General features: G+C 40.6%; 1 protein-coding gene across 1 annotated transcript in view; it reads left to right on the top strand.

The window, feature by feature from the left end:
* EXT-LIKE (hydroxyproline-rich glycoprotein family protein) overlaps positions 1-15425 on the top strand; it is a 50996-nt gene extending 35571 nt beyond the window's left edge. The window contains exons 3-6 of the mRNA XM_087666456.1: positions 13815-13924; positions 14035-14110; positions 14193-14330; positions 14439-15425. Coding sequence (XP_087522582.1) covers positions 13815-13924; positions 14035-14110; positions 14193-14330; positions 14439-15191 — 1077 coding nt within the window. The 3' untranslated portion in view covers positions 15192-15425. The remainder of the gene's footprint in view (positions 1-13814; positions 13925-14034; positions 14111-14192; positions 14331-14438) is intronic.
* Positions 15426-15647: the final 222 nt, after the last annotated feature.

Raw genomic sequence — 15647 nt, 5'->3', positions numbered from 1 at the left:
ACATGAATTTTTTGCTTGCTGTAATTAGTGCTTAATCAGGTTACCACCCTATCTGAGGAGGAAGGTTGGTTTCGAGGTTCCATTGTTAGGATTTGAACTCGGGTCGCGTTAGTGAAAACGAGGTATCCTAACTGGGCTAGATGACAATGGATGATTACATTGCTAGGATACCATTAATTACCTTGATTTGGTGGGCCAGAGAGGCACCTGATTGAAGGTCAGAGGCATTGCTCTAATGCTGAAATTGTATTTAGTTGAGCTTTACAACAAGAATGTCTTCGGATAGTGAGATAGGATCAAGTAGGGATGATGCCTCTCGATCTGAAGGTGCACAAAGTGTTGGGAAAAATGCAATGCCTGATCTTGGACAAGGCACGTAGATGGACAACAAGCTGATAATGTTGGTATAGAGTAAAATGTGGATCCTTCTAGATCTCTTGAAGCTGATGACTAGCAAAAGAGGAAGAGGAATTTGATGACTAGTATAAAGATCAACTAAGGACAACACTAAAATGTTTATGCAATTGGTAAATGATCCTCAGTTTATGCACTTTTTGAATCCTCAAAGAAGGGTAGCAAAGGCAAGAAGAGGAATTTTTCTTCGAGAACTTTGCGACAACAAGAAGCACCGAAGGAAGAGCCAATACAGTAGCATGATGTTCTAAATGTGGGTAGTGAGCATAAGCAAATGATGTGAGTGGGGCTATTGATGCATGTGCAAGGCCAACTTGGAAGTGCCAATCCAATGCTTTTTGGACAGCAAGGCATGCATGCAATTATGGGGCAGCCATGTTACTTAGGTGGTGGCATTAGTTTCCATGCTATGGTGGATCAGGGATCACATACGAAGATATATGACACGACTCCTTATGGTATGTAGCAACCAATGCGTGGTGTGCAAGGCCCAATGTATTCGGATATGGCTAGTAATATGCATAACTCCATGTATAACAATGTTGGCATGATGTTGGGGCACAAAGTGGCAAGTTTGGCAATACATATATGCAGCCCTTTGTGTTTGAGGCTCATGGTATTAATGCTGGTTATACAAATGTGCCCTATAATGTTGGTCACGAGGAAAAATGCTACTAGTAATGTATGCAATGTATGGTAAAATTGTATCTTGTTATGGCTGGTAGTATGCAAATTTCCATGCACCGTCACATTGCAATAGTCCAAAGTATGCAAGCAAGAATGTTTCCTAATGCATATGGTGCTCCTTGCATGTCAGGTACACATGAGGGGCTAGTCAACTGGATGCAATGTTGCATATTAGTTAACTTGGAATTGTAGCAATGTGAAAGTATAAAGCATCGCAATGCTTAAGGAGAAGGAACGCCTACAACCTAGTGGTGGTTTCGAGGCAAGTGAAGTTAAAGTTTTCATATACTTCTTGGTGAAGCTTCAACATTGTCTCACTAATAGATGCAAAGTGGATGGAAGAGGATGACTTGTTAGACCATCCTTAGTTCTTGCAACTTTATTGAGGGACCTTTCAGTTAGAGCCGACTTTGATTTGGACTCAATCAGGTTCAACAGAGCAGAGGTTCGGAGTATTGCTTGATGCTCAAGGGAGAGGTGGCACTTCCACTCCGCCAATTGTGGATCACTCTTGTATGCGGTGGATCTCGGATGTATTAAGTATATATCCAAGATATTGTGTTGACAGTATGTCTGCCATGAGGTTACTACTTAGTGTACTAGTCACTATGAGATGTATGCAGATGACTATGAGTTTCACGTGGGTATTGAAACTATACTTTTGCATAAGTTTGTGATTAGTTTAGCACGAGTTTTTGCCTTAGTTTTGAGACAAAAATTCTGATGATGTTTAAGCTCAGTTTTTGATCATCGGTTTGAGAATCGTTTGTGGCAATTTTTGGGATGAGTTTTACATCAGTTTTTGCAATCAGTTTGTGATGAATTCTCATATTTATGATCAGTTGATACTTAGTTTTCAATGGTTTACAATTGGTTCCATGGACAGCAGCATCTTAGTAAATGCCATTGACAGTTTCAGCCATGGTTTATGTTGAGAATATGCTTTACCATGGTTCTGAAGTCAGAACAATGGAGAAACATGAGTTATGGATGTATCCAATGGATCTCTAGCAACAATTTTGGACTAATTTTCAATTTTATGTTATGTATATGTTGGTTGGAGATTTTTAGTAGGCTTAGGGCATATGGCATGGCTGGACAGTAGTGGCCCTGATGCCTTATGGAAATTCCAGTGCAATATGCTTTTTCTTTGGCACATTGCCATGCAATTGAGGTTGATTGGAAAGATTTCAAGGGGGTGGTTTGTCACTGGACATGAAATTTTATTGCTTTGCTTAGTATTTGATTAAAAGTTAATCAAATGTGCTCAAGTGACTTACACATGTGAGATGCAAGTTCATTATTGCACAGTGCGGGGACCTAGGAATCCAAGATATTAGGTGGTGCCAAAGGCAAAAGTTGTAATAAGTTATGTCTGATAGGTACTAGGTGGTACCTGGTGTCAGATTTCGCCCTAGACCAATTTATTATTCACTAATGTTACTGGTGACATTAGAGACATGTATTAATTAATTAATTAATATTGGTCTAAGGGCTAATAACTGTTCATGGATACTTACAATTGGCCTAGCCAATTTAATTATTAGCTAGTGAAATTAAATTTTTGAGCACTAGAATATAATATTCTAAAAATTAATTTAATAAACTGAATAATGCTGAAAAATGGGATTAGAAGGCTACCACTTGGCAAAACTTGCCCATACAAGTGGAAAAAACGTTTTTAGGGGGCTAGTGGAAGTCTATTCCAGTCATTGTGAGAGAGAAGGAAGCTGCTAGAGAGCAAGGAGAGGATGCTAATGTGATTTGCAGCCACCAGGGATCAGTTCTATAGTATGTAACGGCAGTTTGGAGCCCTCCAGTATTGAGATTTATTCCATCACACTGCTAAGACAGCCTCTTTGTATGGAGCAGTAGGGCAAGGGACATGCAACAACCTAGGAGAAGCTGCTTGAATCCCATAGGCACAGTGAGAAAAGGGGAACCATCCTACAACTATAAAAGCATGTACTTGACATTGAATTAAATGATGAACACTATTGTACTTTGTACTTTCAGACTTCTCTCTACTCAATATTGTGTTTATGAGTCCAAGCTAATCTATCTTGAAACCTAATTCACTTGAGTAACAATCAGTGTCTAGTCTTAGTTATCATACTTCTTGTCATTGACTTTCGTCTTCCATAGCTAGACCTTGCTCAAGGATCCATGTTTCTCAACATGGTACTAGAGCCATAGTGAGCATGGTTTAGCTCAGTTCAGTATCCCTCCAGCTCTCTACGACTTCTGGTCAATGCAACTTCATTAGATGACTTCATCTCTCACTCAATTTTCACTCCACCCTTCTTGGTAGCCATAGCCGACAATATCCACCTGCCTTGGAGCTCTTGGATCTCTCCATTCAAGCTAGATCTTAACTGGCTTTCTTCTGGGGACTTGTTCCTTGACTTAGGGCGTAACTTCCTGTCACAATAAACCTCGATACTGTGGTCTCTCTTGTTCGACATTGCCTTCTTCCTTGTTGCTGTTCAGATTTTTGCGCCCTGTTGCTGTTCAGATTGTTGCGCCCTGTTGCTGTCGTACAGCTCCCGCTATCAATACCGGCCGCGATCAGTCCTGCAACCATAGGGCAATCAAAGACCATGACCTAAGCTACTCCCCATTCAAATCTCAAGCCAAATGGTTCATTGTGGTGGTTGCACAGAGCAAAAAACTAGGCCCTTATCTTAGAAACCCTAAATCCACCATAGCCATTTTTACTCAAGCTCATATTTTCCTTCATTTTCCCACTTCCCTTGGCTCAAATAACTAATTGCAACTTTGATCCACTATACCACTGAAGTTTCAGCAAGTACAACCCTCAAACTCAACAAGAAGATGGTTCAAGAAGATCAAGCATCAACATCCGACATTAAGCTTCGAGATAGTATCACTTGATACTAAATAGTATTGTTTAAACACTAATAGCTATTGTATCTTTTGGCACCATTTTTTTTTCCAATTCTCTTGCTGGATTTACTTGAGTTGTTGAAGTTGATTTGTTGCTGCTCTTGCCATCAAGTATGGGGAAAGATTCACTGTCATGTCACTCCAAAGGAATGGCTTCCACACTTGGTAGACAAGGATCAAGTTGATCCTGATGAAGAAGGGCCTTTGGTTAATAACTAGTGACTGAGAAAAGAAACCCAGAGATGTTACTCTTTGAGCAGTATGGTAAAAGAATGATGACAAAGCCTAAGCCATCATCAAGCTTGAGCTTGATGACAGTGATATCCACCATGTAGACACATGTGATACATCTCTTGCCACTTGGGAATAATTGAACACACTGTTTGGTGCCCAATCTAAATCTTCAAAAGATGGATTGTTGATTAAATTTTTTTAGGTTGGATATGAAGGCTAATACATCCCTTGCAATCCATATTAATTATATGGAAAGTTTGCTAATGCAACGTGTAGGGATTAATTAAAAAATGGATGAAGATGTATGCATTGGAGTTTTGCTGAAGAGTCTTTCTCTAGAATTTGGTAATGTCTCCACTACACTAATTAATATGCCACATTTAAAGTTGGTAGACATTAAACCATCACTCCTAGAAGAAGAGAAAAACTCAAAGGAAAAGAAAAAGCACACACTTCAAAGGAAGAACATGTTCTCTATGTCAATAATAAGTACAAAGGGAAGAAAGACATTGTTTGTGACTTCTACAAAAGAATGGGACACATTGAAAAATTTTGTTATGCCAGGACAAGATCACAGAAGGCTTACCTAGCAACTGCCAAAGAAGAAGAAGACCATAAAGAAGAAGAAGAAGAAGAAGAAGACACTCAAGAACGGAAGGACATGCCTCATCAATCGTTCTATTCCCACTATTCAGACCAACTTTTTTAGGCCTTGTATGTACTTGCATGCTCCAATCATAAGCTTTGTAATACTCATGTAACCTGTGCACTATAGTCTACACACTTAGTGAGGCCCTATGACATCCTTTAGCTTTATATGGTTGGTGTTTGTGCTTTGGTACTTTTTGGTCATGCCATGTTCACGCTGATCTTTTTCTCCATACCAAACTAATGTGTGTGATTCCATTGATAGCTTTTCAGTGTTTCTCGTGATGATACTCTGAAGTTTCTCTCTCTACAGTATACTCTCTCATCTCCTAGCCATTTCTCAAGTTATTTTAGCATTTTCTAGTAGTTTGAGCCATTAGAGGAAGAGATTTTAATCAATCTCAGCTGCAAACCCTAATTTACAGCAGAAATTAGGGTTTTGACTGTTGGTAATAAAGGCTCATTGACAGGCGAGCAGGAGCTTCATGCACCAGTCGTTAGTATTTGGCAGGTGCAAGAGAGACAGTCGACATGCTAAGGCTGACGCAGGCCAAACGGGACCTGCACGTGACTTGTCAGTGCACACGTGACCAGGCTCAGCGTCCGTGACGTGACCAGGCCCACACAACAAGGCAACAGGTTCAGCGCAGACGAACAGCACTGATGGAACACGACAGAAACATGTAAAGCCCATCAAAACAAGGGGAATCAAACCAGCAGACATGGAACAAGACGAGTGGGATGACTTGGACGAGCTTGCTCGCTCTACCATTGAGCTCTCAGTGTCAAACAACTTGCTCTTCAATATTAAGAAGCTGAATTCAGCATATGCAATGTAGCAAAGGCTTGAAGAATTGTATGCTCAGAAAAATGCAGCCAACAAGGTTTATTGATTGAAAAAACAGATGGACATTCGCATGAAAGAGAGTACAACCATACTTGTACATTTGAATGAGTTTAACTCAATTTTCAGTCAGCTAATTGCTTTGTTTTTTCATATTGATGAAGAGTTCAAAGCTACCTTCTTGCTATGCACTCTATCCGAAAGTTGGGATACTTTCAAGACAACTTTGAGTAATTCGAATGCTTAGTTGTTATACTCTAATGTAGAGAGTTCTTTGCTGATGGAAGAACTTAATAGGTAGAATAACTAAGCAAACAAGTCTTCAAATGTATTACACACTAGAGGCAGATTTCAACATAAGAGCAGTTCTGAAAGCAGAGCACGCAACAAATCTCGTGAAAAGAATGTGGAGTGCTATCATTGTGGCAAAAAGGGGCACTACAAAAGGGATTGTTTTCAGCTGAAGAAAGAGAAGGGTAAAAACAAAAACAATGAAGTCAACAAGGCTGAAAACAAGGACAGCTAGCATGCCGAAAAGAGCAATGTGAAAATAGAAGAGGCCAATGTAGTCACTCATGATAATGACAGTGACGGTAATATACTTCTAGCTTCTTCTTTGGATGCACATGCATTGATTGTAGATTTTGAGGATGATATTTACACTTGGATACTTGATTCAGGTGTGTCTTTTCATATCACACCACATCATGAGTGGTTCTTTGACTACAATGGTGCATTACGTGGTGTTGTTCACTTGGGGGATAACTATGCATGTAAAATTGCAGGCATTGGCAGTGTGAAAGTGGAATTTCAACATGGCTCCGTGTTTGTTTTGCATAATGTGAGACATATATCTCAGCTCAAGAAGAGCTTGATAAGCATAGGGCAACTAGATGATGAAGGCTATCACACCACCTTTGGGGATAGCAAATGGAAAATATGTAAGGGCTCCCACATTGTCGCTAAGGGATTCAAAAGTGATACTCTATAACTGAGCAGCCAAGTGTTTCTTTGTGGCATAGCCGGTTGGGACACATGAGTTAATCTTGAATGAAAGTGCTCTCTCATTTGGGTTATTTACCGTCTTTGAGGTATGTTGATTTTGAATAGTTTGATCATTGTATTTATGGTAAACATGCTCAAATGTCACATAAAAAGTCTCTTTCTCTAAAGTCTTCACCCTTAAGAGTTAGTACATTCAGATGTATGTCAAATGCCAGGATTATCTCTAGGGGGGAAGAAGTATTTTATTACCTTTGTTGTTGGGATGCACCATAGCCAAGATTCTCTATCTTTAGAAAGACGAGAGAGAGAGAGAGAGAGCGAGAGAGAGAGCTCTCGGCTATGGAGCTGCCTACTATAACATGTCTAAACCATGAGTCTAGTTTTTTTGGGAGGGAGGGAGAGAGAGAGAGAGAGAGAGAGAGAGAGAGAGAGAGAGAGAGAGAGAGAAAGAGAGAGAGAGAGAGATGGCTATGGAGCTGCCTACAACATGTCTAAACCATGAGCCTAGTTTTTTTTAGAGAGAGAGAGAGAGAGAGAGAGAGAGAGAGAGCACTCTATGAATAGTGAGAAAGCTATGCATGTAGCTTATTTGTGGGAGGGGACACACACACACACATACACACACACAGAGCATGCTATAGCAATTTTTGCTACTACGGCACTTGCTGAAAATCAGACCAGTAAGATGTTAAAATGCCTTCGCTTTGACAATGGTGGGGAATATGTATCTAAAGCCTTTCAAGACTTTTGTGACAGCAAAGGATTAAGAGGAAGCTTACTGCTCTTCATAATCCGCCCCAAAATGGTGTTGTAGAGCGTATGAATCGGACCATTTAAGACAAGGTCCGTACAATGCTGTCACATGCTGCTTTACCCCATGGTTTTTGGGTAGAGTCTGTTATGACAGCCGTACACCTGATTAATCGGTCACCAAATAGGTCTTTTGGGGAGGGGGGGGGGGGAGTTCCCCAAAAAGTGTGGTCGGGCAAGCTACCTTTGTATGCACACTTGAAAGTGTTTGGCTGCGAGGCATTTGTGCACATACGCAAGGAAGAACGCAACAAACTTGAGCCAAAGTCTTGTAAATGTATTTTTCTAGGATATGGTGATGAAGGTTTGTTCCTAGAGTAAACTATGTGGTTGATTATGTCATGTTAATAGATTGTGGTGAATCGTCATGCTTCCAGGAAGCAATGGATAGACAGGATAGCAAGAAATGGCAAAAAGCAATGCTATCAGAGATGGAATCTCTCATGAAGAATGACACTTGGGATTTGATACTTTTGCTAAAAGGACAAAAACTGCTACCGTGCAAATTGGTTTACAAAATGAAAGTCACTTTTGGTTCTTTGCCCAAGTACAAGGTACGCTTGGTTGCTAAAGGGTATAAGCAAGAACATGGAATTGATTTTGATGAAATCTTTTCTCCTGTAGTTAAAATGACTACTTTTGCGAACCATCTTGGGCTTGGTTGCATCTGAGGACATGGAACTCATACAGATGGATGTAAAAATCGCCTTCTTACATGGCGATTTGCATGAGGAAATCTATATGCAGCAGCCAGACGGTTTTGTTGCAAAAGGAGAAGAGCACATGGTATGTAAACTCAACAAAAGTCTATAGTAGCACCACGCGAATGGTATCACAAATTTGATACATTCATGCAATCTTTGGGATTTCATCGTTCTCAAGATGATCATTACTTATATACCAAGAAGGCAGCAGATGGCAACCTTATTCTCTTGGTTTTATATGTGGATGACATGCTAATTGCAGGTAAGGATGTTCATGCCTTGGACTCCTTAAAATAGAGCTTACACAATGTTGAGATTTGCAATCACATCCATGCTACCTCTTTGTAAGAGCAGATGGGCTGAGGACATGCAGGCTGTAGGAATCCCATATGCATATAGAGGAAGACTGGCACCTACCCATCTCTATATAACATTGTACTTGGATGTCACTTTCATAATGATGAATGCAATATCATGATGCTTTACCATTTCAGTTAGTGTCTTGGTCATTGTCAGTCTTATACACAAGATTGTGTTTATGAGTCTAAGCCTCAATCTTGGAACCTAATTCACTTGTGTAATAGGTCAAGTCTTGTCTATGTCATCATGAGCTTAATCTTCCTCTTCGATCCACCATAGCTACTGCCATGCTCTAGATCTCGTGTCTTTTAACATGGTATTAGAGCTCAGTTGAGCATGGTACTGCCTCTCCGGTCTCGCGCTCTCTTGGTTTGAGATCTAAACATTCCCTTGTTCTGATCCCTGTAAGACCAAGTCTTATTATTTCTTGGCTTGGACTGCACCTCCTGTATTATCATTGCAGCTGGAATGAGCGCGTCTTGAAGGTCTGTTGGGTGCATTTATTCCAAGCGGGTGTTTATGGGTGGGTTTAATCCGGCACAAAACTTTAACACCTATTGTGTCATATCCAGGAAATTTGTGAAGACTTTGGAAGATTTGGAGACGACATCAACACCAAGTTTTTCATTGCTACAGTCTCAAGCTCATTTTCCACTACATTCTCTTAGCTCAATCTTTGCCACTCAAAGATCTGCTGCAACACTCAAGCATCTAACCATTCAAATCTGAAGCTTTAGCAAGCTCAACTTCAAGATAAGATTTGGATTTGGAAGGATAGAAGCAGTCAAGTTCAACAAGAGTGCAAGCAACAATCATCATAGTATCTCTTAATACTACATACAAAGTGTGCCTTCACACTACTGTCTTGTGTCCTTTGACACACTCAAGATCAGCTCATTGCTGGTTACTCTTAGGCTTTTTAAGCTGATCCTCACTAATGAGAGTACCAAGCATGAATAATTTTAAATGGATATCTTGTTCGAAGAGTAACATTACTCTTGTTTCTCATTTCAAGCACATAGAAGATGTGCTTGTCTTACCTACAGGGAATGATGGAGTTGTGAGCATTCAAGTGCTATCACTATTTGAAAAAATGCCTCCTACCTTGGAGAAAGTGCAAGAGTTTGAAGTCATTTCCGTTGCCTCAAAGATGATGATACCTTTGCTTGAGGGGGATATGGACATGAAGACTAATGCAACTAATGCAAGTAAAGCCAATAAAGAAGAAGACCAGGAGAACCTAGGAGGAGAGGACCAAAAGATCAAAGCGGTAGATATCGAAGTTGCAAGCAAAGTGAAGAATAAGTACAAGATCAAGTCTGGATGTCCACCATGTTTGTGGTACCCACACTTAAGCTTGTTTTGCGATGGCCTCTGGTGTTTTGCCATGTTTATGGTGTGCCCACACTTTGTAGGTGTTGCTCTTACTAAAGCCTCTATACACTTGGTACTTTCTGGTTGTGATTGAGGAGGGGTGTTGAGATTTGCAATCACATCCATGCTGTCTCTTTGTAAGAGCAGATGGGCTGAGGACATGCAGGCTGTAGGAATCCCATATTCATATAGAGGAAGACTGGCACCTACCCATCTCTATATAACATTGTATTTGGATGTTACTTTCATAATGATGAATGCAATATCATGATGCTTTACCATTTCAGTTAGTGTCTTGATCATTGTCAGTCTTATACACAAGATTGTGTTTATGAGTCTAAGTCTCAATCTTGGAACCTAATTCACTTGTGTAACAGGTCAAGTTTTGTCTATGTCATCATGAGCTTAATCTTTCTCTTCGATCCACCATAGCTACTGCCATTCTCTAGATCCCGTGTCTTTTAACACACAATAGCTTTGATATGAAAGATCTTGGTGAGGCAAATCACATTCTTGGCATGCGTAGAGAGATAAAAAAGCCTTCTTTATTTGTCACAGCACGAGTATATTACGAAAGTTCTGCAAGGTTTTAATATGGAGGGGGGAAAGCTATTAGTGTACCATTGCCTCCATATGTGAATCTTAGTGTAGATGACGGCCCTACATCAGATGATGGTAAGGCTGAAACGGCGAAGATATCTTATGCTTCAGCTGTTGGTAGCTTAATGTATGTTATGATTGCTACACGTCCTGACATTGCATTTGCGGTAGGAGTAGTTAGCAGATACATGGCATATCCTAGCAAAAAGCATTGGGAAGTAGTGAAGGATATCATGAGATACCTTAAGGGCACAAAGGATTTGTGTATCTGCTTTGGTAAGTAGAAGTCATCTGTTGTTGGTTTCACAGATGTAGACTATGCTGGCCATCTTGATTGCAGGAAGCCTACTTCAGGATATGTGTTTATTTTCACAGGAGGAGCAATCTCTTGGATATTTTGCAGGAGATGATAATTTTGCAGACCTTCTCACGAAAGGTCTCCCAGCCGAGCAGTTTGCTCATTGTTGCCAGATGATGGGGGTTGTATAGTATATGTGTCTTTCAGCTTTGTACATACATATACTTAGCTGATTCTTTCCTCTACCTTCAAGCATGTTGCCTTCAGGTGGGAGGTTGTAGGGAATAAAGGCTCACTGTGTCTTTTATTGTGTTCGGGTGTGAACGCACCCTTATACTTTGTACTTTATATATATTCAAAACCTAAAATGTGGTACATTTGCCATTGCACCGAATACCCATTGTGTCGTGCTCACTCACTCACTCTACTGCTCTCAACTCTCTATACCTTTACTCTCAGCTCAGCTCACGCACAGATGCCTAAACATAACATTGACAGTCCCCTCGAGATGCGTGCTTAGAATTGAGAGTTTAGGACTTCAATTCCAGTAGCTGAAATTGAGGAATTTTAGGAAGATTTAAGAGGCCAGCCAGCCAATATCAAATTTGGGATTGAATTTGTTTTTCAAGGAGCCCGGTGAAGGCCAATCCCCAAGCAAACTAAGGGACAAATTGTTTTGGAGGCTTGTTGGTCAGTTTTGATAGCAAGAGATACTTGGATTAGCAGAGGAGGTGAGAGGATCTTAGTTGTACTCCATCCATTTGCAATAAAAGTTAAAGAAAGACTGCAAGGGGTGTTGGTTTTGGAACCAATAGTGTATCCAATGTCTAAGATTAAAGTGGTAATGTGTATTTTCAATTTATATGAATTTTATGCTTGCTGTAATTAGTGTTTAATTAGGTTATTTACCACCCTATCCGAGGAGGAAGGTATCAAAAGATGACGTACTAGCGAGATAGTAATGTTTGCGGGGCGGAAGAAGAAGAGAAGTGGATGCCCAACCCACCACCGGTCTTTGCTATCATTGGAGTGGAGGATCTTTGCAGTTGTTTGAGCAGATCTAGCTCTGATACTATGCCAAAAGATGGCGTACCAGTGAGACAATAGGGTTTGCGGAGAGGAACACGAAGTGAACTAGGAGAAGAGAAGAGAAGAGAGAAGAAACTCTGAAGAATGGAATGATGAAGATCTGAATCATGGAGTGAAAGTGATACAAGGGAATAAGGGTGCCGTAGCACAAGGAAGATGATGAAGATAGCCACGAACCACGAACCGCAATGTCCTCATGAAGGGGTGTGAGGGTAGTGGAGAGGCTGGAGAGAAGAGTTGATAAACTGAATGAATCAGTCGTAAGTAATGAATGAGAGAGTGGCCTATAAATAGGCACAGTCAGTCTAGGATGGTGCCCCTTTTTGGGGTTGCAAATCCTAAACGCAAAACACGGAAACGTAAAAAACGCAAACTGCGGGTGAAGGGTTTCTCAACAGAAGGCTGGTTTCACCAAGTGTGTGTGTGATGAAGATCAGGATATCTGCAACAAAATTTTATGTGAATGTCACGATGCATCGAGCATTGGGTATCCTAGCATACACTAGACTTTGGGCTTGGTTACTTGCTACTTTTACTAACGGTATACTAAGACTATGGCTGAGTCTTATGTGCGTGAATGCCTATAGTGGTAACTTAATGAAGCTAAATGGCATAGATAGGTGGGAATGTTACAATCTTTACAAATTTCCAATAGAAAGTAGAGTAGTATTTATGTGGATTTTGTAGTAGGATTACTCTGGACGAAGTGAGGTTATGACACAATTTGGGTTGTGGTCAACCGATTGATGAAAATGGCTCGAACCCACAAAGATGACTATGAAAAAGCCATGAGTTGGATGGTCTCTTTGTTGAACATCTTTATAGACTTTATGTTTGCCCAATAAAATAGTCAGTGACTGAGATCCTAAGTTCATTGGTCATTTTTGACAAACGGTTTTCCAAAAATTGGAAACTCGATTGTCAATGTTGCCTTAGAGTATCTTGAAACTGATGGACAGACCGAAAGGACAAATCAAGCCATGGAGGATATGTTATGTTCATATGTCTCTCATAAACAATCTTATTTGGAGTGTTATCTTCCTTAGATTGAGCTTGCTTATAATAGTGCTAAGCATTCAGCTACTGGTTACATTTGACGTGCAGTCCCTTTTATTTGTGGATATGGCTTGTGTCGTGTCTTGTGTGCAAGTTGGATCCTTGGGGGATGTTTCAATATATATGTACCCTTGCTCTTTGGTGATTTGGTGACTACGTGTGTACTTTGGCATCTCATTGTGGAGACCTTGGACATGAGCCATGGCATGGTTTGGGTGGGCTACCATTGTTGGTCCTCTTTCACCATGGTATTGGCTATGTTGTATCTTGTCATGTTGGACATTAGCGGATTCAGTTCCATTGCTCTCATTAGAACACAAGATAGATGAGAATAGAGAGAAAAGAACATAAATGCATATTAAACACTACTTTCACATTGTGCCATTCTGACACATGGGGTGAATCAGTAATCTTTTATCCATCCTTTTTAAGATTCTGCTTGAGTCCCCTCACTGGTCACTGAGTTCACCTTTGATTTCTTTATCTAAGGTGGACTCTTAGCTTCTGGTAGAATTGTGTTTTTGCTGGTCTATGCCTGCTCTAGTCAACCAGCAGTTGCTATATGTTCAAACTGAATACGAGCTCCTTGTGATACCACAGCACTGATCACAGTCACTACAGCTAAGTTGGAAAGGCATACTTGTCCTGTTGTTGGTGGTAGAATCACATGCTTCATTCCTATGTTTTTAGAAGTAACATTAAAGACGGTTCATTGACTTGGAAACTTTCTCAGGTCCGTGCTGTTCTAAACGTCTTCCTTTTCTTTTTTGGATGCATTCTACAGGACAAGAAATCTATTGTGGTGAGTCCTGATGACAATCTCCATGTGGAAGGTTTTGCCCTAGGTGTTTTCAGAAAGGCTGATAAGCAAGATAGAGCAGGGAGGGCTGACATGTAAGTTTGGATATGTTTGTTTGTGGTCCCCCACCTTTTTTTTCCTCTCTATATTTCCACTTGATCCAGATGCTTAATTCCTGAAAGATGTTATTCATGTTCTTTCCCAGAAATACTGCCAAAACATTTTATGCTGCAAGCATATTTATAGAGATTTTACATCAATTTGGCCCATTGCAGCCTGACGTAAGTATATTTGACGTATTTTAGTAGAGCATAGAGTTTCTATTGGCTGTGTTGACCACTGCAATTTTTTTTGGCTGAATAGTTGGAGCAGAAACAAAAATATGCAGTGTGGAAAGCAGCAGATATCCGTAAAGCTCTGAGTGAAGGAAGGAAACCTGTGCCAGGTCCACCTGGTGGTGAAGAAGATATGTATGCATCAGATTCGGGTGGAGAGGCTAAGGTTGGTTATTCTTTCATGTTTACGAGTACTAACATCAGTTTCTTATATTTTATGCTGTTCATAATATGTTGATGTAGTGTTTGATTTTGGGGGTGGTGGGTTTGATAGATATCGTTTGATAAGGATTCTTTGACGGCCCCAGAACAAATACCACCTGCTGAACAAGGCTTAAATGTTGGAGCTGGGATATCTACCTCGTCTTTGGGTCATCCAGTGACCTTTACTCCGCATGCTTTCCAGTCTGACCAGAGACAGCATTATTCAGGTACTAATGTTGAACATGAGGCGCCACATCAGGGTCCTGATCCGGGGTTCTCTGGCTACACATCTCCCTATCATGGATCATTTTACCCATATCCAGCTGCACATGATGCATCTGTTTCTCCTCCAGACACACATCAGTATGGATCAAATGCTCCTTTGGATGCATATAATAGGCCCCCTTACAATCACCATGATCAGTCAGCTGATGTAGCTGTGCCTACCATGCCAATAACATATGCTGATATAAACGAGGTTACAGATGCCGTTTACTATCAACCTCCAGGTGGTCAATTTCAGAATGCAGTTGTTTATCCTACATCGACAGTGTTGAATGACAGTTTACGGCCTTCAGGAGCTGCACCAGTTGCCAGATCAAAAGATCCAACTGGGCTTGAACGGACTTCTAGTGCTCCTGCTGCTACTGTGGAGACACACAACTACCACCCTCCACCTGAGAAAATAGCTGACGCTCAAAAAGCTGCAAGGTTTGCTGTTAGTGCCCTTGCTTTTGATGATGTGGCAACTGCTACCTCTTATTTGAGACAGTCTCTAGATCTTCTAACTAATCCATCTGCATTATCTCGTCGTGAGGCTTAATATTGCAAAGCTTCTGCAGCTTCTGTAACAAAATCCATCACATTTGTGCTACTCTATGGGTTTGTAGATACTTCTCTTTTGTAAGAACATTGGATATGGCAGGTGTAGCTTCAATTTACTCGGAAGTCTTTGTAATGCTTCATCCATGTATGACAGGTGCCTGAAGCAAATAGAAGTTTTGTGGTGTATACTATATAAGCATGTTCAACTCTGGGGCAATTTATTCGATTTAAGTGGTCCTCTGTGTGTCTCAACTGTTCTAAGAGATGTGAGAATAGGCAACAACCTTGAAGCATATAAAACACAAGGTAGAAGTATGAACATGAATAAGAGATGTACAAGGACAACGGCTTAGAATGCTTAACAGTTCCATAGTAGTGCACTTATTTCCAAAGTCCTTCGTCTCACCTCTAGTCATAAATAAGCTTTTTGACCCTGGATATCAGACGTTCTTTC

Source organism: Lygodium microphyllum, chromosome 25, assembly GCF_053477565.2.
Source record: "Lygodium microphyllum isolate KBCC chromosome 25, Lygodium_microphyllum_v1.1.10, whole genome shotgun sequence".
NCBI classification, from domain to species: domain Eukaryota; kingdom Viridiplantae; phylum Streptophyta; class Polypodiopsida; order Schizaeales; family Lygodiaceae; genus Lygodium; species Lygodium microphyllum.
This window is presented reverse-complemented; position numbering and strand designations above follow the sequence as displayed.